The sequence below is a fragment of the Euprymna scolopes genome, chromosome 6 (genome assembly GCF_053919585.1).
Source record: "Euprymna scolopes isolate OS-2025 chromosome 6, ASM5391958v1, whole genome shotgun sequence".
In the NCBI taxonomy this organism is placed as follows: Eukaryota; Metazoa; Mollusca; class Cephalopoda; order Sepiida; family Sepiolidae; genus Euprymna; species Euprymna scolopes.
Window position 1 is genome coordinate 138,096,806 of NC_136487.1, and position 25,063 is coordinate 138,121,868.

Here is a 25,063-nt window from a genome sequence, read left to right on the forward strand (position 1 = left end):
GAGACCATGCCTAGGAAAGATTAACAGGATGTTGATTTATGTTACACTTAAACTTCTGCATATCAGTACCATCAAGAAAGTATGCAGCAGGAAGAGAATTCCAAGGTCTAGCTATTCGAGGAAAGAAATTATTAGAGTACAAAGTTTTCTAGCATTTAGGGACCTCACCAGTGGAGGGATGAGATTTGCTGAGCGGGTTTGTCGGGGATATGTACGTTGAGGGGGCACAAGTGCAATGAGTTCATCAGAGCACATTTCATTAAAATATTTGTAAAACAGGCACAAAGATGCAAATGAGCTTCAACTGTTTATGCAAAACTGTCGGCATAGATGGATGTTCATAAAACATGCACAGTGGCTAATAAAAAATATATGGATGCATATATTTTTACTGTAAAAGCATCTTCAAAATGATTTATTGTGATTTAGACTGCAGTGCACAAGTACCTTAAAAATTGTCAAATAGGACCTGTGCTGCACAAGCACCTTCAAAATTGCAAAGTTGGACCTATACTGCAAAAGTACCTTCAAACTTGTCAAATCGGACCTATACTGCACAAGCACCTTCAAAATTGTCAAATCTGATCTATACTGCCCAAGCACCTCAAAATTTGTCAAATCGGACCTATACTGCACAAGCACCTTCAAAATTGTCAAATCGGACCTATACTGCACAAGCACCTTAAAAATTTTCGAATCGGACCTATACTGCACAAGCCGAATAAGATCTATACAAACATAAACATTACATATAATTCATAACGATCAGTTAATTAGTTTTGGAGTTGATCCTAGACACACAAAGATATAACCATATACATTAGTTTAGGAGTGAATCCAATACATACATACATACATACATACATATATATATATACATCCTTAAAATTCATAATGATCGGTCAATTAGTTTAGGAGTGAATCTAATATGTAGAAATATATAAACATACAATATAATATATCCTATATATTTGGAATATGACATTTTCGTTATATACAGCAAAAACATTTTTCCGTATTTTTTTATATAAAAGTGTTTTTTTATGATTATTATGTAACATTTGAGAGTCCAGAATATCGGAATGTAAAAAAAAAAAAAATGAAAAAAGAAAGAAATGGTGGAGCTCGAACCCGGAACACCGGTGTTAGTAATTGACGACGCTACACACTGCACCAAACAGACAATTGTTTTTATACACTTGTAAATTTACCAAATAAATAAATCTCAGTTACAGATCGTGCGCATGCGTAAACGATGCCATTGTCACTATGTGTCGTCAAGTTGTCATTTCTTTCAAGTTTGAACACCCTTTTTGAACCCCTTAGAAATTGTTTTAGCCGAAGATATACCTCTAATAAAATTCTGCACCCTATATGCAATTTTTTGAGCTATTGCACATAGTCTAACGATCATTCATCTAGGAGGAGATACAATTTGAAAAATGGAGACGGACACACACAGACATAGTGAGTTTTATATATTAGATTTGAAAATATAACTTGTTTTTCTCAAATAATAGTTTTTCTTAAAGAAACTAATTTGTACAAACATTTAATCTAAAAAATTCATTAACAAAATAACACTTTTTGGAGCCCATCGTAAAACAGTTGACAAACATATAAAAATCCGATTACCCCCCCCCCCACACACACATACTAATTTTTCAATTTTGACCCCTTGACAAGAAACAGGTACAAATTAACAAGATTTTTTAACATTTCTATGCAGGTTATCAAGCAAAAAATTTGAAAAACTATCTTCAAAAGAATGGCTCAAATAATGTCTGAAATAACCTAAAAGAAGACAGAAAAGTATACCAAAATTTAAAAATCAAACAAAATCATGAACACATTATAAATAATCAAATTTCATACTCTAAAAACATTTTCAAAAAAAAAAAACATTGTAAAATCTGTCTGATTCAGAAAAACAAACAAAAAACGTTTTACCTGGGATGACTGCATAATGTTTGTGTCACAATATTTTTGGCATAATACACTGATATGCTCACAAGGATTTGAATGGTTATATTTATAGCCATGGGTGATAAGAATGAACCGGAATTGCTGACTAAAGTCTACTGAATCTTGTTGAATTTTTAAGTCCTAGCTTTTCATTTTGACACGAGAACAGAGTTATGCTCTACTGACCCTGGCTGGATTAATACAAGGGGCGTGCAATAAGTAATGCCCCTGACCCACTTCCAGTTGTCTGATCTAGCTGAAATTTTGCATGTACAATGATTTATATCTCTACGGGTTATATGGCAAATTACAGCTCTGAACTAATTGTGGTTTCTGTTTTACAAGTGTTTGAACTGAGTAAGGTGTGAATTGTCGAACAGTGATACGGGCTTTTGTATTTGAAAGGACGCACAACACAGGAGACTTTTGATGAAATGAAAGAAACTTATGGTGATAATGCTCAATCATATGACCTTGTAAAACGCTGGCATCGTGAATTCAAACATGGCCGGAAGTCTGTGGAAACAGTTCCCAGACCTGGTCGCCCCTCCCTTCTGCCATTGATGAGGCATCTGTCCATCAAGTTGAGGCTGCAATTTTGGAAGATCGGCGCATTACTATTCGCCAAATAGCCCAAGATGTCAAGATTAGTACAGAGTCTGTGGAAACTATCATTCATGACCATTTGCATATGCATAAGGTGTCTGCCAGATGGATTCCCAGGTTGCTCACACCATTCCAGAAGCAAGAACGCATCGAGTGCTCAAGGATGAATTTGGAGATGTGCCAAGAAGATGAGTCAAAGTTTTTCAAAAGACTGATTACACAGGATGAAACCTGGGTCCATCCCTATGATCCAGAAACAAAAGCCCAGTCAATGTAGTCGAAGCACTTGGACTCACCACCTCCAAAGAAGGCAAGAGTGCAGCCCTCCGCTGGCAAGGTCATACTCACAGTCTTCTGGGACCAGGACGGAGTAGTGATGACAGATTTCCTGGCAAAGGGTACCACAATTACAGGAGCTTATTATGCTTCACTTTTGAGGAAATTAAGGGAAGCTATCAAAATCAAGAGGCGGGGCAAGATCAGCAAAGCTACCCTCCTCCTGCAGGACACCGCTCCGGTCCACAACTCGCATGTCGCCAGATCAGAAGCACGGCGTGTGGTTATGAAATCTTTTCCCATCCTCCCTACTCTCCTGACCTTGCACCCTCTGACTTTCACCTCTTCCCAGCCATGAAGTTATTTTTGAAAGGAAAGCGTTTCCCAGATGATGCAGCCTTGATTTCTGAAGTCACGTCATGGTTGGAGGAGCAACCTGGGGTGTTCTACAAAAACGGTCTCCAGAGCTGCATCAAACGATGGGAGAAATGCATAACTCTGGGTAGTTCCTATGTAGAGAAAGACTAATAACTGTGGCAAGTTTCGTTGCTCTACTGCTATGGGAAGTGGGTCAGGGGCATTACTTAATGCACGCCTCTCGTATAACCATTATTTACGTAGAATTCTTCAATATTCAAAGTCTTTCTGACTGGATTGATGTTACCAATTTTTGCTTGGGACAACTACATTTAATTTTCACAATTGGATAATTTTCTTTTCTTTACAATAGTCATTTCCTTTGCAATCCATTTTTGGATCATTTCTCTATTATGCTAACGAGGTGATTGAAAACAAACAAGCAAACATTCTCTAATGTCATATTTACTGAAATTAAATTACAATTACAAATTATTTATTGGTTGCTGTTAATCAAAGAAATGCTCTTGGTAATAAAAAATACTCCTAGTAATAAAAAATAATCCTAGTAATAAAAAATACTCCTGGTAATTTCAAACATACTCCATGTAAAAAAAAATACTCCTGGTAATAAAAAAATACCCATGGTAATAAAAAAGACTCCTAGTAATAATTACAAACCTGTTTGAGATCAGAGAGTTTCTGAAAAAACGCTTCCTTTTCACTCAAAGGCGTTGCTTCAAGGGAGGTTTTCATATAAGATTTCTGAAATAAAAATGTATTAAAAAAGAGAGGTAGTTTGTTTTAAGCATTGCTAATAAACAAGTATGTTGGCATTTATGAAGTCTAGTAGCAATGCAAAAAGAAACATAATAGCAGAAAAAAATGAAAGAAAGTATGAACAAAAACAACCAAAGACAATGTTTGGGTTACAAATCTTCAAAAAAATCTATTTATTTTTCAAAAGATCTTCCACATATTAAATCAGTAAATCAGGGACTTACAACTAAATATTAATGGAAATATCCTGGATGTTGTAGCATCATTGATAATTTCAAGTGAGAAGCTTCTCTTCTTAAAAAGAATGCCAAAACGTGGGTGTCAAACAGAGTGAAGAGTTCAAGATGGCTGTTTTTTTTTTTGTTATGGTTGGCTGGTTTGTTTTTTAATAAATATAGACATGAATTATATGGTTGGTTGTTTTTGTTTTTTACAGATAATAAATATAGACATGAATTATATGGTTGGTTGTTTTTGTTTTTTACAGATAATAAATATAGACATGAATTATATGGTTGGTTGTTTTTGTTTTTTACAGATAATAAATATAGACATGAATTATATGGTTGGTTGTTTTTGTTTTACGGCATATCAACCTTTTTCAGGTTATTTAATGCCGAATCTAGTGAATTTGAAGAAAATTTTTTTTTTTTCAAGTCGGTTTCTATTTAACCCATAGTTGGAACCCTAACAGGTACTACCACTCAGGGTCAGAGTGGACCTGGGAGCAATGGTAATTAAGGGGTGGCTCCACACTCCCCAAAGCCTGCAAGCTGAGGCCTCACCATTGGATATAGTTTAAGGTCATATCCAGGACCCATGAATTATACTTTTACTGTTTAAAAGCAAATGCATAACAGTCACAAATCTCACCCGAAATATAAACCACATATTATAAATTACACGCGACAAATTTTTATATTAATAAACTCCTATATTCACGTCACATGTTTATACATATGTATTTCCCGTGTGAGTGTAACTTTGATAATTACACATTTAATTGTTATTTTTTTTATTTACTATTAATCAAATGCTTATTGGTATCAGAAAACGGGGTTATTCTCAGCTGGCTTAACATGATCACATTCAAGACCAATGTTAACAAATTCTTGTTGAACTGTCCTATTAAATAATCAAATTCTGACCAATCACCACCATCGTTATTAATCATCATGGTGTTGTCTCAGCAACATCATTTGTTGGTGTTAATTAGTTTCCCTGGAGCCTTAGAGAGTTGCCTCCCCTTACATATTAATTATTGCCTCATATATATATATATCTGTTTATTTATTTATAGATAAAATAGTTATCCACGGACATGTGTTTTGCTGTACTGTTGAGATGAGACCCTATAGATAGGACGTCACATTGGGACCAATGTAACAAAAAAAAAATTGTTAGATTTTGAATCAGTATCCATTTTGAATCTGATGTGGTCAGTCACTGGGAACAATATTTTTAGGGAAATAATTGTTGGGTCTCACATGCAGGTATGAGTACCGATGTCCCTCTATCTATCTGGCTCTCCAATAAGGACCTTAAGGTAGGATTTCTGTCTTTCTCATACCTAGTTAATAGTAAATTGTATTTGTGATTTATTTAATATTTCTCTCTCAATAAACCTCCATTTGTGAAACTATGTATTTTCTCAATCATTCTTACTCTAACTCAACCAAGAAGTTATCACACACTGATGAACCAATGCAGGTCTTAACCAGAGATGATGACTCCATGAAGATTTGAAGTGGAAGTATAATGACAACATAAGTACCTAGGAAGAAAAGATAATGTCCTGGAAACCGATAAAGAAAATACAATCATGCAACAGCTAATAATTTGCACCACCTCAAGAAATAAAGCATACATGAATATAATGTCCGCAGCAATTTATGAGATTATTTTATAGTATATACAAAATCTTCTTCATACCTCATGGTCAGACATTGTTTGGTCAGTAAAGTGTTCAACAGAGTCTCCAAAGTTGCCTGGATGCTGGCCTTTCCAGTAGCTCTCACGACCTCTAAGAATTGAAGATTGCTCTCGAGAAATTGGTAAAGGGCTGTCGGCATAGGCAGGATCTAAGACCTCAGATGTACGAGTGAAAGGAATGAAATCAGTGTGGGGTGATTGGGAATCAACCTGAACATCAGCATATTTGTTTGTTTTCCTCACCGGCCGGGCTTGTTGACTGACAGATTTTATGTGATCATAATTATAGGTGTCCATTTGAATGTCCTGTTCTCCTAAAATAACACCAGATGGGAAACAAATTATTTCTTTACTGTAATATAGGACGACCCTACAAAAAAGTTCACTCATGGAATCATTTATCAAATTCATAATCCTTTCTGCAATCTGACCATATTTGGTATGATCTTGAATAGGCTTCATGCTTAACAGACCTTAATACCCTCAATTATTCAAAAAGATAATGTTTATTGAATGAATGAGAATTACTTGCATGTGTTCATGTGAAAAGATAAGGAAATGCATGTGTGCGTGATTAATTGTATTTTGAAAATGAACAATTTATGGCGCCAGCAAGACAAATGGCTTGCAATGTTTTTAAAGAGCATCCAGACAAAGAAATCAAGTAGAAACAGTCATAATTCTTTGTAAAACATCATAACTACAAGTGAATTCCCTGTTCTTTAAAACAACACTCAACTGTTATGGAAAAATAACTTCACTACCCAAAGAACCTCCGTAATTTGATAATAATATATCTAACCCTAACCCACTACCCAAAGAACATGCATAATTTGATAATAACATATCTAACCCTAACCCACTACCGAAAGAACCTCCGTAATTTGATAACATATCTAACCCATAGAACATGTGTAATTTGATAACATATCTTACCCTAACCCACTACCCAAAGAACATGCATAATTTGATAATAACATATCTAACCCTAACCCACTACCCAAAGAACATGCATAATTTGATAACATATCTAACCCTAACCCACTACCCAAAGAACATGCATAATTTGATAATAACATATCTAACGCTAACCCACTACCCAAAGAACATGCATGATTTGATAATAACATATCTAACCCTAACCCACTACCCAAAGAACATGCATAATTTGATAATAACATATCTAACCCTAACCCACTACCCAAAGAACCTCCGTAATTTGATAATAACATATCTAACCCATAGAACATGTGTAATTTGATAACATATCTTACCCTAACCCACTACCCAAAGAACATGCATAATTTGATAATAACATATCTAACCCTAACCCACTACCCAAAGAACATGCATAATTTGATAATAACATATCTAACCCTAACCCACTACCCAAAGAACATGCATAATTTGATAACATATCTAACCCTAACCCACTACCCAAAGAACATGCATGATTTGATAATAACATATCTAACCCTAACCCACTACCCAAAGAACATGCGTAATTTGATAATAACATATCTAATCCTAACCCACTACCCAAAGAACATGCGTAATTTGATAATATATTTAACTCTAACCCACTACCCAAAGAACATGCATAATTTGATAATAACATATCTAACCCTAACCCACATTCCAAAGAACATGCATAATTTGATAACATATTTAACCCTAACCCACTACCCAAAGAACATGCATAATTTGATCATAACATATCTAACCCTAACCCACTACCCAAAGAACATGCATAATTTGATAACATATCTAACCCTAACCCACTACCCAAAGAACATGCAGGATTTGATAATAACATATCTAACCCTAACCCACTACCCAAAGAACATGCATGATTTGATAATAACATATCTAACCCTAACCCACTACCCAAAGAACATGCGTAATTCGATAATAACATATTTAACCCTAACCCATTACCTAAAGAACATGCATAATTTGATAATAACATATCTAACGCTAACCCACTACCCAAAGAACATGCGTAATTTGATAATAACATATTTAACCCTAACCCACTACACAAAGAACATGCATAATTTGATAACATATTTAACCCCAACCCACTACCCAAAGAACATGCATAATTTGATCATAACATATCTAACCCTAACCCACTACCCAAAGAACATGCATAATTTGATAACATATCTAACCCTAACCTACTACCCAAAGAACATGCAGGATTTGATAATAACATATCTAACCCTAACCCACTACCCAAAGAACATGCATGATTTGATAATAACATATCTAACCCTAACCCACTACCCAAAGAACATGCGTAATTCGATAATAACATATTTAACCCTAACCCATTACCTAAAGAACATGCATAATTTGATAATAACATATCTAACCCTAACCCACTACCCAAAGAACATGCGTAATTTGATAATAACATATTTAACCCTAACCCACTACACAAAGAACATGCATAATTTGATAACATATTTAACTCCAACCCACTACCCAAAGAACATGCATAATTTGATCATAACATATCTTACCCTAACCCACTACCCAAAGAACATGCGTAATTTGATAATAACATATCTAACCCTAACCCACTACCCAAAGAACATGCATAATTTGATCATAACATATCTAACCCTAACCCACTACCCAAAGAACATGCGTAATTTGATAATAACATATCCAACCCATAGAACATGTGTAATTTGATAACATATCTTACCCTAACCCACTACCCAAAGAGCATCCATAATTTGATAACATATCTAACGCTAACCCACTACCCAAAGAACATGCGTAATTTGATAATAACATATCTAACCCTAAACCCAACAAGAATACCCATGATTGCTGAAACTGATTTTTATAACAATAGTCACAGTCCATTTCATGAGTTACAAAAATCAAGACATTATACGTTCATGCTCTTTTATTCTACTAGTGAACAGTTTGTTGAACCAAGTATCGTTTTCTGACAGGTCGTTTAACTCACTAAACAAAGGAATTTTCTTGCCTCTGTGAGATTCTTTTATAATTTACGATTAGCTCAGTGAAAAGATCTTTATAGTGAGATACATTAGTCTTTGCCAGTAGATATGCAGCCATGTTACCCTAACCCACTGGTCAGTAATCTGAAATTCTCTAAAGTATGCCCCACCTGATGTCCCTATACTATTCCTAATCTGAATAATGCCATCACAGTTCAAATTTGTCATATCCATGAATGTTTGCAATGCAAGAGTACACATTTAAAACTTATTAAATAGCAATAAAAAAGGCTGTTGGATGTTTATGATTGAAGTTTGGTGGACAAGTCACACCTAAACTGAAGTCTATTTGTACATAATATGGCATAACCATGTTGACTTCCTATTCTCATTAGATCACAGAGGTTAAACTACATTCGTCCTAGCCAATACCAGGTGGGTGACTATTTTGAAAGTAGGTTTTAGGTTTAATTTCATTAACCTTGTAACTTTAATTTCCCTTATATTGTCCTTTAGTCCTCACATTCCCATGAGCACTGTTTCTGACAAAGGGGAAAAATTGCTGCTTTCTAGATTGGAATTTATCCATCTAACACTTATCATTGGCTAGTTTTTGACCTTGAAATTATTTTTTAGTTCCTTACATAAAGTGGCTTTATGCCCTGTCTGGAGCAATTTCTATAAATTTATCCTTATTCTATTAAAGAATTGTCTGGGAATTGCTTTGATATGATCTTTGAGATAACCGTACAGATAAAAATTTGGTAAGTGTGAAGCCTATTTAGTATCGCATCTCATACTGATGAGACAATCATCAAAGTATCCCCATATCATTGACAAACAATAAAACAAAGATTGTTGGGTACTCATGATTAAAATCTGAACAAGTCAGGTATAGAATAAAGTTTATTTGTACTAAATATGGTGGAGTTGCAGGAAGGAATGTGAATTTTATTAAATGATTCCATGTGTGGGTGACATTTCATTTGGGTCATCAGGTATCAGATTGTTACAAGTTCTGTCCGTTTTTAAAGGCTTAATAAAGCTATATATATAAAAAAAAAAAAAAAGAAACTCAAGATTTAGTTATCGCTAATTTAGTCCTTATTCTTTTCCGTGACCTATTTCCAGCTGTCAATGAGCCATTTTTCTTGTCTTTCTATAAAATGTTTAATTTACAAAACTTTGCCAAGAATAGCAGTTATTAAACAGGGTTAAAGCAAATATACACAAAGTTGGAAGTATTGGCAAGAGAAAATAAATCCTCTAAAGCCAAGTGGGTCAAGTAAGGGATAGTGTTATAGTCAGAGAGAGTAAGGTTAACACCAGGCTGAATTTTGATTTAAAAAATGATTGGTTGATGGAAGTGTTTTGTTCATGAGTAGGTATCAAGGTAAAAGAGGTTCGTACTAGTAAGAGAGAAAGAAAAAGTAAGGAGACATTATAGCCTCACTTTCTTTCATAGAGACTCAATAGACATCTTATAGAGATGGCAAAAGGCATTTATGCCTTGCTCATAAAGATGTTTATAAGAGAGAGGATATAATGCCTATAGAGATGTAATAGGCATTATAGCATCTGTTTTATAGAGACGGAAAACAGCATTATAGCCTCTCACTCGTATTGAGACGTTGATTGGCATGGTAGTTTATTTAATCCTGATTGTAGTCGCCATTCTTTTCTGTGAGTTTTTTTCCATCTGGCATTAAGTTTTAATATCACATTCACCTTGGCAACACAATCAAATTCTGTGTGCAGACTAACACAACTATGAGAAAATGTATATCTGTCTCATGGAGTCTTTAGAAATTAAAAAAATGTGAGGATCCTGTCATATGTAAAAAAAGAGGCAGCATACACCATAAATGTCCAACCGCTACTTTTATAAGGCTGCAAGACGTAGTTGATCACGAAATATAAAAACAACATGGCTGCTACACCCAAGATGGAAAATATAGTCAAGCTTAGTGGGGGATGCCCTTTTCTCTACCCTGCAACCTCTCTCCCACAGAAAAAACGTTGCGAGCCTATCCTTGTTTTATCATTATTTCCATGGCAGGTACTCGTCTGAACTACAATCTCTGGTCCCCCCTCGCCAATCTTTCATGAAAAACACCCGTCTAACTGAATCCACTGTGAAAAATTTCCCCCACTCTTTATCTGTGCCTAAATCAAAATGTGGATTCCATGAACAAAGCTTCTTTCTTAGAACTGCACGCCTGTGGAACTCTGTTCCGTCTGCCTGCTTCCCATCTAACTACAACTTGGATGTCTTCAAGTACAACGTTAACAAATTCCTAATGAACCGCCCTCTTAAGTAAACACTTCATTAAATCTTCACACTAACGCACTGTACTTGCAATAACCCTTATCCCTGAGTGGCTTCCGGGCCTTGATAAGTGGTGACCACTGTGTAAAAAAAGAAATCTCACTATAAAGACTATCATGACAAATTGTATAGCATAATAGCAACTCAATCACAACTGGTATGGCCACATCACCTGCCATCAGTAATTCAAAATATTCCCACATATGTCCCACTCGATGTTTATTACCTTTAAGCTGCTTAAGCAATAGAAGAAATCAGTTGATGATGACTTGATCCTAGCATGCAGCACAAGTGAAAATGCAACAAGCAGAAGTTGGAAGTCATTCACAAAACATCTAATCTTAGCATGAGACACATAAAGGTGAAAAATAAAAATAATAATAAAATTCATAAAACAACTAAGATTTTGAACAGGAAAACTAAACAAATTTTCAATTTCTCTTGAAGTAAGTCTTAATTCAGAAAATGATTTTGGTAATTTCTCAAGAAATAGTAATTTTCTGGTATAATATCTGGAGAATATGGTGGGTTTGGTTTGGTGAGGTCAGTGCATTTGTGGGACATTTACTAGCAATGTCTAATCTTGACCAAAAGTTGACCTCAGTCATGAATTGATCTTAGTCATAAATTGATTTGATCACAAGTTGATCTCAGACATTAATTAATTTGGCTATAAGTTAAACTGATTATAAGTTGATTTGGTTATAAGTTGATATAGAAATAAGTTGATCTTGGCCATAATGTGGTTTTAAAAAAATCAGCCCATATTTTTTGTTTGGTTTAAGCCAAAAATTGATTTGATCATAAGTTGATCTCAGCCTTAAATTGATCTGATCACAAGTTGATCTCAACCATAAATTAATCTGGCTATAAGTTGATCTGATGACAAGTTGATATGGACATGTGATCAGATCAACTTATAGCCAGATCTACTTATGGCTAAGAGTAAGTTATGACCAAGATTAACTTAAGTTGATATGGACATAAGTTGATCTTGGTCATAAATTGATCTTCACCAGAAGGTAGTTTTAAAGTTGAAGGGAAGGATTTTGTATGGGTTTGTCCATAAATCAGTCTATATTTTTGGTTTGATTTAATGTGAAGAGCTTTTTTTTTTTTGTCAATGTATATTTATTTTATATAAACTTTGCATTTGATTCCAGGATTGTGTGAAGTTTCATTATTTGTTTGTTGGATTTTTTAGTATAAGCCTTCACAAAGGACACTATATTTTTTCTTTTAACCCTGATACTCAGGTTATCACGAATATATCAGTTTCTATTTAACCCATAGTTGGGACCCTAACAGGTACTTCCACTTCGGGTCAGAGTGAACCTGGGAGCAATGACAATTAAAGGGTGGCTCTACACTCCCCAAAGCCCGCAAGCTGGGGTCTCACCATTGGATATAGTTTAAGGTCATATCCAGGATCAGAATTCCGAAGCATCTGAAGTTAGACATAATAACTAATATTCCCAACAACAAAATAAAGTTGCTTACCTTTATCAATCTCCTGCTTTAGCTTTCTTCGTAAGGCTGGCACAGGTGGAGAGACTCCTCGGCGTTCCCTGCTAATTACTGGTTCCACAGTGGGTTTCATTGTTACCTCTGCTTCAGCTACCTTTTTTCTTCGAGCTGAAGGGGATGGATCCCTTGGTAATCTTTCTTTTAATCGGTTTTCTTGGCCTTGTCTACGGTGTGAATTTGTGGATGATTGATTGCCTCCAGCTTTAACTTGCCGGGACATTTTATTTTGTTGATCCCCCAAGCGAGCCCGCTGACTCACAGAACTTTGTTTGGGGGGTTTCGTTGTGATACCGGGATTTTTTGAAAGACCAGAGTTCAACTTTTGATGAATTTCTCGTTTGTCTTTGGAAGTAACCATGGATCCATTTTTCTGACTAGAAACATTTTTCTCTCTGCCTTGCCGAGATAAATGGTCAGATTTGTTCACTGAATTTTTCCCTGGATAAAACAAAGCATCTGATTAATATTTCCATTAAATAATAATAATAATCATATTCGATTTAACCTCCATTTTACATGCTGGCATGTACTGGTCAGCTTCCAAACCAAATAATCTCTTTATCCATTTATTTATTATGGACTATTATCCTCATCTTTTAGTTGTTGTTTCATGATGTTTCGGCCAACTATTCATCTGGCCTTCGTCAGATGGTTAACCATGACAGGAGAGGAATGTTGAATCTCCTAACTGCATCCTCAACAATTCCTGCCTTCCATAGTTGTTGTCATCTCACCACGTTTTGGCCAATTTAGTCTCTGGCTGCCTTTGGGTAGGATTGAAACTGCTATCTTTATCCCGTCGCGGTTAATCACCTAACGAAGACCAGAGGAATAGTTGGTCAAAACGTTGTTTCACAACAACTAGAAGGTGAGAATAATAGTCCGCAATAAGTAAATGTATAAATAATACAAATTTACTCATCTTAATAAGAATTCCAATTAATTAAATAATAAATAATCTCTGCACAAGTCTTTATTTAGCCCTCTTCCTCTCAAATCTATTTTTAATACCCCCCTATTTTCCTTGGCCTTCCCTATAAACTGACCTGCTACCTCAACTGTTCAACATGTACTGACCCAAGAACTCTTATCAATTCTTTCAATGTAGCCACTGTTTTGCACACATTTCCCTATACTGTCCAGATTTAATATTTCTCTTGAGGTCATCAGAACTAAGCCTGTCTTTAAGACACACATTACATATCTAGCTTATCATTCTCATATTATTTCTTACTATGCAACACATGTCCCAAACACTCACTGGCCAGATTATATTTCCATGTACCACACTACATACACATGTCTGGCAGATTCTTCTCTTGATCGACAGTGGTAACACTCTGCTGCTTAGTAATAGTAGAATGAGGATAACTTTATTTTATACAGAATTTTTTTTCTACCACAAATAAGATTTTGGTTAATAATGCAGAATAGTCCATTGAGGCCAATCAGTCACTTTATTTAACATCAGGACTGTGAAATCGGCAGATATAAAATCAGACTCCTAATCTAACAGGATTTCCAAATTTTCGACTCCAACTCCATTTTTAAAAATCTTTCAATATTTAATATTTGGAATATCAGCTGAAGCTTTTAAGATTAAAAATAAAGAGAGTCTGACTAACCAATATCTATTTGTTAATATGATAGCACGTGCGTTATTTTGCGTGTCATGTTTACACCTTTTTTCTTTCAAGTGACTGTTATCTAATTGTTATGACCTTCCATTTCTTGTAATAAATAATTTTACCAAGAATTCTTCATGAGTTTTGCTTTTCGTTTCGATTATAGCTGAAGGAACTCAGTTATATATATATATATATATATATATATATATATATATATATATATACTAGCATTTCAGCCCGGTGTTGCCGGGGTGTTTTGAGATGTGTGTTGAGCAAAAAAGAAAAAAAAAGTGGTAGTAGGAAGGAAGGCTCAAACCCGTACCGCAAAGGAGGAAAAGAACGGGGGAAAAAAATCTAATGTCATAGCTGTTACGACCACCGCCAAACTGGAAATGACGTAGGTTTTAATTAAGGCTAGACAATTGAAAGGAGAGGATGACTTTCGAAAATATCGGCAAAAAAGCGACCCCCCCTCCTCTATAGAATAGTGCCCAATTGAAGGTGAAGATATTAATGTTTTTAGCCAATTTTGCCATATTTGTTGTCTGAAAGGTCGAAGTTTAAAATGATACTGATCTTGGTAAAATATGATACGAATCTTGCAAAAATCCGTCTCCTTTGTCAAAAGTTTTAGGCAGACATGCAAACATACATACATACATACATTTATATATTGGTAACTGAAATTTTTGACCCAAACTGATTAAAAAGCTTGCCCTATCTCTGAATACCTTTTATATAAAATTTCAAATGTTTAGACCAGAAATTGTCTGAGTAATTTGGAAGAGACCAAAGCGGTTAAGTTTTTTTTAACTTTGACCCCTATTATGACCCCTTAACATTTATTGTTTTGGGCTTAAATCAAGTTATTAAGTTAGATCCATGTCCAAGGAACCTATATCTACAATTTCAAGTGTTTAGACCCAAAATTGTAGGAGGAGTTTGGTAGAGTTCTCAAAGGTCAAATCGTTGAACTTTGACCCCTTAACAGCCAAATTTCTGGCCGATCACAAAGATTTTACCAAATCTCAGTACCCTGTATATCAAATTTCGAGTCTGTAGACTTAAAATTATCAGAATTATTGCATAGGGACATATACACAGACAGACACACAGACAGACACTTTCACTTTTAAAGATATACTAGCATGGGTGCCCGGCGTTGCCCGGGTATTTGGAGGTGTATGTTGAGCAAAAAAAAAAAAAAAAAAAAGCAGTTAATTTGTTTAACTTTGACCCCTATTATGACCCCTTAACATTTATTGTTTTGGGCTCAAATCAAATTATAAAGTTAGATCCATGTCCAAAGAATCTATATCTACAATTTCAAGTGTTTAGACCCAAAATTGTCGGAGGAGTTTAATAGAGTTCTTAAAGATCAAATCGTTGAACTTTGACCCCTTAACAGCCAAATTTCTGGCCGAAAACCGATCACATAGATTTTCCCAAATCTCAGTACCCTGTATATCAAATTTCGAGTCTGTAGACTTAAAATTGTCAGAGTTATTGCGTAGGGAAATGTACACAGACACGTTCACTTATATATATATATATATATATACATATATATTATATATATATATATATATATATAAAATTAGTTTATTTTGGGAAAAGAAATCCAGCAGAGTGCTCAATTATAAGGAAATGTGAAAATAAGAGCGTATTTATATCTATATTTTTTTGTTTACAGAAAGTTTTTAGATGAGACAAGTCATTAGTACTGCCGGTTTTAAACCCAATAATTAGGACCATTTTAGATACCCATATCAAGCTCTCGTCAGCCAATTGGGCATCTAAAACGGTCCTAATTATCGGGTTTGAAACCGACGGTACCAATGACTTGTCTCATCTAAAAACTTTCTGTAAACAAAAGAATAAATATATATATATATATTTTTTTTTTCATAAGTTTTGGCTTCGGTTTAAGCTGATCCACCCAAGTCATATGGATATAATTTTTTTTATTTTTGAAATCACAACTTTATGATATATAAGAATCAATAGACAATTGACTCTATAATAATATATATGAAATCTGCATGAATTAAAATATATTTAAGAGTATTTTACAACCGGGCTATGCCAGGCATCCTTGCTAGCTTAGATAAATACTTTTGCAGTTTTAACAAAAGAGCTACAATAATATCAGGGTGTCTCCATTTATGCTGAACATCCACAGAATCGCAACATCAATATATTACATATGAACAAGTCCCCTGTGGAATTTCCGCAGGTCCCACTAGTAACCTATCAATATCATTAAAAAAGATATGAATTGATCCGCCCCGCCCACCCAATCACCATCACTTATGACTAAGAAATAGGGTAGACTGGATGATTAATACTTTAGAAATAATGGATCTGGTGAGAAAGTGAAGTAATTTTCTTTTAGTTAATCTAAGCTTATTTTAAAAAATACTTATTTTTTTAAATGGAAATCACTCCAAACAAGGCGTAAAGTCACGTGATGTTAGGAGCTAATAGGACTGAAAGAAATCCATACTGATGTTCACAAAAAGTGTAGCCATAAAGAAGTGGAGAATTTAAAAAAGTGTATTTGTTTATGAAAGGTTATGATTCAAAAAGAAAATTACAACAAACTTATTTTACTTATCTATGTGAAGTTTTCTGTTATTTGTGAAAATATCTTTTAAAACGGTCCATAGTTATCAATATTTATTATCAATACAATATCAGATGCTGCATTAATTTTACATCGTCAAATAAATAACCGTTTGAAGCAAGCACATGCTTAAACGAAAAAAAGCGTTACAAATAGCATATGAACATATATAGAGAAAGAGTGAAAGAGGTAGAGTTTTTTCTTGTTTTTTTTTAAGGAAATCGCCCCAGACAAGACATGAAGGCACTTGATGTAAAGAATCAACAAATTATTATCGGCAGAGAGGGAAGATGATTATTAGCCATAGTCTTGAAAAAGCCAAAGCTATCGGTAAGCAGGAAAACAATCAGTAGAAAGAGAATTCTACAATGCTAACTCATGAAACCATAGTTGTTTAGCCTAGGATAGAGATTTCAACACCCGGTATCTTATGAAATATTGATTTTTAAAGATGATTTTTTAACTTTAAGGGTCGTCTGAAATATACTGTGTGTGTGTGTGTGTATATATATATATACATATATATATATATACATATATATATATATATATATATATATATATATATATACACCCATTTTCACTAGACCTCCCACAAAGTTAAGCGACATTAAACCTGGTTAGTAACAGATGGGTGACCATTTGGGAATACCAAATGTTGTATATGAAAGGAAGAAAACACCTTTCTACAAAAAACTACAAAGAACATATGTTGTTAAAATCATCTTGCCTGAATGAGATACAGATGTGACTGGAGACCATTTGTTAATTTAATATTCCCTAGAAACTTTCTCTTTTGGAGAAAGCTGGATCTACTTACCTAAGAGGCATACTGCACTCGGATAAGCACATACTTTGTTCCTCTTGTAACTAAATAAACCTACCAGCTTTTTAAAATTTTATAACACAACCTTGGTAGTGCTAGCACATGATAAAAATTTTTTTTTCTTGAGGTGATAGTAAGTCTGTGGCATTAAAATTTACTTACTATAAGTGTTCTGATGATCCAGAGTTGACCGTTCCTGAACTTTTGATGGTTTCTTTCCTTTATTAACAGACGGCTTCACGTTTGCGATGTTCTTCTTTTCTACAGGAATGGTGATCTCTTCTTTCGATTCGTATTCAATTTCGACATCACTCAGTTCAGACAATTTAGACAATAGCCAACTATCTGAAAGATTCACATAAAAGCCAATAGATGGACAGATATAGTTTGTTTCTCTAGAAAAATAAACCTTATATTTTTATTAGATCCTTGACAAATTTGTCAACCAGTTCCTAATGCATACAATAATAAAGCCTTGACTAACCAAACTACATATTCAAAGAAAACCTAAATTTTACAAATGACTCATACACACAAGCTTTGCAGTAAATCTTTATTTACGGTTTTAACAGCAATCTATCCATATCATTGAATCAGGCAACGAAATAGTTGCATGCTTTAATTAGGTCGGTGCAAAAGTTTTTACGGATTTAAAATTTTGCCTTGCAAATGAAAAACTGCTTTTGAAAATGTTCATTCATAACAATAATGCCATTTGTTCACTATAATGGTTTCCATCTGTGTACGCATTTGTAATTGGCTGTTATTATGAATTAAAAACTATACAACACAATCGCATTGACACACCGGTTCTTGCTAGATCATTGAAGTTAAGCAACAATGAGCCTGGCCAGTACCAGATGGGTGACGATTTGGGAAGGCTAGGCATTATATCTACCGCGCAGTTGTAGAAATTTCCAGGTTGGTATCTTGGGGCACGTTTAACTCATTAGGGGAGGTACATCCCCGAATCAAGATGGAAAGCAACGAGAAACTACTGTCTTTACTTTGAAGAGCGATGCTGTTAAAAACAGCAGGCCACAGCTGCTGATGATTATGAAGTCAGTGTAGAGAACTGATCCTTGATGTGCACTTGAGGTGTAGTATTATTGTTGGATTGTTTCAAAAAGGATCAGGGAGTATGAAGAATTTTCCACCACTGGATGTTGCTCACGAGGGTTCCACAGAATAAAGAATATCTAGATCATCCAGATATCTATATAAATATCTTACAATAGGTTAAAAACTAATCTCATTCATGCTCTGAATTTTTGAGATGAGGTACGGTTGTTTAGATCAATTCGACAATAGTTCTCATCATATAAATATAAGATACAGTCAATAAAATTATTAGGTAAAACACTGGGGGATAATATTTCTAAATTATGTGTGATGAAAATTTTAATTACATTCATTAACCAATTGTTAGTAGAAACCTTAACATTTTAAGATTTCTAAGAACTTAGAATTGATTAATACAAATTTTAATGATAAATATATATTATTTTCACTTTCAACTGGATCCCAAAATACAAAACCTTGGAGTGTAGGGTTAACCCCCCTTTTCTTTTTGCTAAACATGGCGACTTATACACTTGAAGAAGGTTGGAGGTTATATTGGCCAAAACATTGTACAGATAACACTCAAGGTGCGAACAATTGTCTGATTAATTCAAATAATCTCATTAATGCGTTGTATAATGTTATGTTTATGTTTTTTATATGTTAACTGTAAATAAATTGTACTGTCATATAGTGTTTTTTTTTTTAATTATTTTACTTCAGTAATTTTGAAGAGATCAAGGGGCTCCCTCCTGGAGCTAACAATTGATACTGTTATGATTTAAATTTATATCCGAGGGCTCTTTTAAGAATAGATACTGTTCCCTTTATAGTTGCTATCTGTATTTCGTTACAGCTTCGTCTTTCAGGGATTGCTTCTAAGTATTTATGAAGATTCTTTTTTATTAAGCCAGTTGCTCCTATCACAACCGGTATAATGTTTATTTCTTTCAGAGACCATGTCGTTTTTAGATCATTTTTTAGGTCTTGATATTTTGTTATCTTTTCCCGTTCAGCTCTGTTAAGGCCAAAATCATTTGGGACTGTGACATCGACAATGAGTGCAGTTCTTTCAGGCTTGTTCCATATAACAATATCTGGTTTGATAGCCTTGTCTTTTATGTATCTGCCTGCCTGTATGTCTTTGTCATAGAATACGGTCACATTTCTGTTTGATGTTACTGGTGGTGGTTCATGATGGAGGATTATATATATATATATATTTATATATATATATTTATATTTGTTTTGTATATATATAACTGTGACTTCTGGAGGTTAGATTGTATGAGTGTATATGTACATGTCATAGTCATCTATGTTATGAGTGTATATATGTGTGTTCGTCTATGACCGTCTATTATCTAATCTATAATAGTTTGTTGTGTGTGTATGCACATTTAATTACAGCTTATGATGGGACAAAAATATACATGAATATCTTTTACTTTTACAATACAAAGAACAAATAACACTTATCTGGGGTTTTACATCTTGCCAATCAAGAACATATCTTGTCCATCTTTGGTCTTGTTTGACGGGATGCTATAATAGAAATTCTCCCAAAGAAATGACAGAGGTTAGGGTTTTATTTCTGGCAACTTTTTTATTTCAGAGTTTTTTCCCCTTTGAAAAGTTGCAATGTTGTTTCTGACTACCGCTATTTCTAACACCCTCTACTCGGAACCATCACGATCTGAAGACTCCAGCTGACTCAACTAATTTCCACATATCTCAAAAAGACCATCTCCTTCTCTAAATGACGTTATTAGTATACGTTATTAAAATAATCACCTGATGTTCTTACATGTCATTATCCTAAGTTGTAAACTAAATTGTTATGATAACATTTTAAAGTTACATTGCTAAATTAATGAAAATAAATATTTATTCTAAATATTATAATTATTTGTTTTCAGAATTATCAAAATATTTATTCTAAATATTTTTAATTATTCTAAAACATATTTTAGCCGACAAAAACTTTTGGCTTGAATAATCATAATAATTGTCGACTAGCACATCTTCAGCATTTCTCTGCTAATATCAAATAGTACTTGGTTTTAATTGTGTCTATTATTTATTCTAATGATGGATTTGTTTAGAATTTGTGAGATAAAATAACCTTTTGTATCTCAGTATCAGCAAAGCCAAGAGAAATTTCATAATTAGCATTTTCTCACCTGTCTGGGAAGCAACATCTCTTATCTTTGGTTGATAAGGTAACTGAATGGGTATTCCTTTCTTGGCTTTTGACACAGTTTCATCCGGATGGGAAGAAGCTGTGTTTTCAGATGCTAAAGATGCATTCCAGATATCTTTTTTGGACTGTTCACCTAACAATGATTGGCACGTGGCTGCAAGAAAAAAAAAAAAAAAAGAAGCAAAACAAAAAACAATATCTCATCAAGTGATAACTTGATCAATCAGTTTTGACAATATAAACATTTTATAATTCAAATGAAAAATTAATTTAATTTCTCTGGAGATTTAATTTGTGGCAACTGAATGCTAAATGATTCCTGCGAACACTAAAAAAACAAATGGCTCTAATTGCTACACTCTTTCTTCCTCCACTTTGTTAGGATTCGCTTTCCTATTCACTCTCAAAAGCAAGTAAGTTTTCACAAGAATGTGTCTTGTTCCCAACCCCCCAAAATAACAAGTCTATGTCAAAATAATAAACCAACATAAACTTAAAAACTCATTTAAAAACTTTCATGGCTCCAAGAATATACACTCAACAACCCTACCCCATATCTTTGCAAGAAGCAAGGCAAAAAAATATTTTCAATGACTCACATATTAGCCTTGTCCATCTTGCACACATATTTCTACACACTAGCAAAAAACCCGGTGAATAAAAACAAATTGCTACTCACAGCTATACACGCACTAACGAGAACAAGATAAATCACCATACATACACAATGCCACACTGCCAAATACTCCCATATGTATATTATTTACATATTTTTTTTTTATCAAGGCCCGGAAGCCACTCAGGAATAAGGGTTATTGTAAGTACAGTATGTTAGTGTGGATATTTAAAGTGTCTACTTAAGGGGGCGGTGCATCAGGAATTTGTTTACGTTGGACTTGAAGACATCCAAGTTGTAGTCAGGAGGGAAGCAGGCAGACGGAACAGAGTTCCACAGGCGTGCAGTTCTAAGAAAGAAGCTTTGTTCATGGAATCTACGTTTTGATTTAGGCATAGATAAAGAGTGGGGAAAGTTTTTGACAGTGGATTAAGCTAGATGGGTGTTTTTTGTAAAAGATTGGCGAGGGGGGACCAGAGATTGGAGTTCACACGAGCACCTGCCCTGGAAATAACGATAAAACAAGGATAGGCTTGCAACGTCTCTTCTGTGGGAGAAAGGTTGCAGGGAAGAGAAAAGGGCATCCCCCACTAAACCACGAAGACTATTTTGTACTCTGTCAAGGCAGGATAGGCTGTTTTTAGCAGCTCCTGCCCAGATATGGCAGCAGTATTCCATCCTTGGACGTACTTGGCTTTTATATAGATAGAGAATTGCATCAGTAGTGAGATATCTTCTGGAGCAGTAGAAGGATCCCACCATCTTTCCAGCGACCTTGGCAACAGACTTGATGTACGTGTTCCATTTCAGATCAGGAGTGAAGGTCAAGCCCAGAAGCTTGTCAAAACATGGGACTTCTCCTAGACAAGAGCCATCCATTTCAATTGATGCCAGATGGGGATCAGAGCGTTGATGATGTAAAGATAGGAGTTTGATTTTAGATGCATTAAAGGTAATCAGCCGTGTCTTCTCCCACTGAACCACTCATTCGAGATCAGAGGAGAGAGAATCAGAGAGAGCTTTGTCATTTATGGCCTTTGATGTGCTGCTGTAGATGGTCGTGTCATCAGCATAGATGTCAACGAATGATTTAAGTATGTGTTTAGGGAGATCATTGATGTAGATCAGGAAGAGAGTTGGGCCCAGGATGGACCCTTGAGGGACTCCAGCATTAATACTGCAGGCCTCTGATTTTTGTCCATCAACCACTACTCTTATGAACCTATCAGAGAGAAATGATTTAATGATAGAGAGAATATTTCCAGTTATACCGTAGCTGGAGATCTTGTGAAGTAGGCCTTTATGCCATACTTTGTCGAAGGCCTTTGATATGTCAAGAGCAATTGCCCTGGAAAGGAAGCCTTAGTCAAGAGATTCACTAATCCTATGAGATATAACCGTTAGCACATCTGCGGTAGATCTTGCAGAACGGAAACCATATTGCGTGTCACTAAGAAGGTTATTTCTGCTAAGGTGGTTGACTATTTCTTTATTTAATATGGATTCCAGCAACTTATAACACACAGGAGACTTATTGGTTTGTACTGAGAGGGAGATGACTTATCACCCGAGTTCTTAAATACAGAGCATACTGATGAGGTTTTCCAAGGTGTTGGAAAGCACTTCTCCTTAAGGCAACTTTTAAACAGTTTCGTAAGTATGGGAGCAAGTTCTGGTTGAAGCTTTTTTAACACTATAATTGGGATGCCGTCAGGGCCAGTAGCTTTACTGGAATCAAGGTTCTTGATTAGCTTGGCGACCTCATGCACAGATATTTGTATGTTACCTAGCGTGTTCTGTGTTATAGGAGGAAATATGGTGAGTTGATGGCCTTCGTTGCATAGGGTAGAATTAGCTGCAAAGTTTTTGGCAAATAGTTTGGCCTTGTCTGGAGCTGAGGAGATGACCTCTGGTCCATTGATAATGGTTGGGATAGAACGCACACTTCTGTTCAGGATCCTATTTGTTATTTGCCAAAACTGGTGGGAACCAAGCCACTGATCAGCTACTTTGGATTTAACAGACTGGGCATATAGCTCTCTTGCATTTTTTTATTACTCTTTTACAGTGGTTGCTGGCGTTCCTGAAAGCAGCTTTAGTCTCAGTGCATCTATTACGTTGGTAGCTATGGAAAAAGTGATTTCTGTGCGCGATGGCAGCAGCACATTCTGGGGAGAACCATGGCTGACTGTTAGGTTTTTGTTGGCGATTTTTTAGATGGTATGAATCGGTCTATGCCTACAATTAACCATTCGGTCAGGTCTGATACTATAGAGGACACATCATTTTTAAACATGGAATGCAGAGGTAGATCAGATATAAATGTACGGAAGTTATCCCAGTCAGCCATGGAGTATCGGTATACAGTACGGTGGAGGGGTACGTCTGGGGACTTATTATATTTCATTTTTATCTTAACTGATACGACGGAGTGGTCGGATGATCCTAGATGAGAAAGAACGGAACATGAACATAGCTCAGGGGAAGTTGAGAGAAAAAGGTCTATTGACCTGTAGTATCGGGCACACGAGTGGGCTCATGAACAATCTGAGTGAGGTCATAAGCATTGGCAAAATCATGACAAAACCTCCCCTCATCGTCCATCTACATATGCATATTATTCACATCAAGAACACATGGACTCGTGACTATTAACTAAACCTCATTCACCAAACACAAGTTTGCATAAATGGACATTTTTCATTATTGAAAATAACTTTTATATTATCTCTTTTGTATAAAAATGTTTTGTTGTAAAATTTTGTTTTTCTCAATTTTTCATTTACAAAACTCTGTTTATGTTTTAGTTAGCAATTGTTAACCGGTGACCCTTTTATTCTTTCAATGCCTTAATTATTTCCATTTTATTATGCATGCATGTCTGTATATATTATACTTCATTTTCTTTCTTCGTTAAAACATAACATTTCTACCCAATATATATATTAAATATTGACAAAATCTAATGCTATCATCCTCCAAAATGGTCCTTCAAAGACCAGGTACTACACCACAAATTACCTGCACCAAGGAAGTTATGTTTGCAGTTGAGCTGTTTATTTGGTTGTGTACAGCCTAGTATTCACATCGCTTGACTAATCATTACCAAACTTGATCAAAATATCAGTTAAGGTCAAACTTAGAACTGATTTAATTTTGGATATCACAATCAAAGGTCACGGTCATGGAAAAGTCATTTTGTGATAACTTTGCTGATTTTGCTTATTGTAGAGACTCACTATTTGACCTATATTGTAGAGACTCACTATTTGACCTATATTGTAGAGACTCACTATTTGACCTATATTGTAAAGACTCGCTATTTGACCTATATTGTAGAGACTCACTA

General features: G+C 34.9%; 1 protein-coding gene across 3 annotated transcripts in view; it reads right to left on the reverse strand.

Annotated features, from left to right (window-relative positions):
- The window catches only part of LOC145277987 (uncharacterized), a 595,242-nt gene that overhangs the window by 6,861 nt on the left and 563,318 nt on the right, over positions 1 to 25,063 (reverse strand). For all 3 annotated transcript variants that reach the window (XM_080130127.1, XM_080130128.1, XM_080130129.1), the window contains exons 15-19: positions 21,079 to 21,252; positions 17,996 to 18,178; positions 12,727 to 13,191; positions 5,917 to 6,230; positions 3,886 to 3,969 (exon numbers count right to left, since the gene is read on the reverse strand). In XM_080130127.1, coding sequence (XP_079986253.1) covers positions 3,886 to 3,969; positions 5,917 to 6,230; positions 12,727 to 13,191; positions 17,996 to 18,178; positions 21,079 to 21,252 — 1,220 coding nt within the window. The remainder of the gene's footprint in view (positions 1 to 3,885; positions 3,970 to 5,916; positions 6,231 to 12,726; positions 13,192 to 17,995; positions 18,179 to 21,078; positions 21,253 to 25,063) is intronic.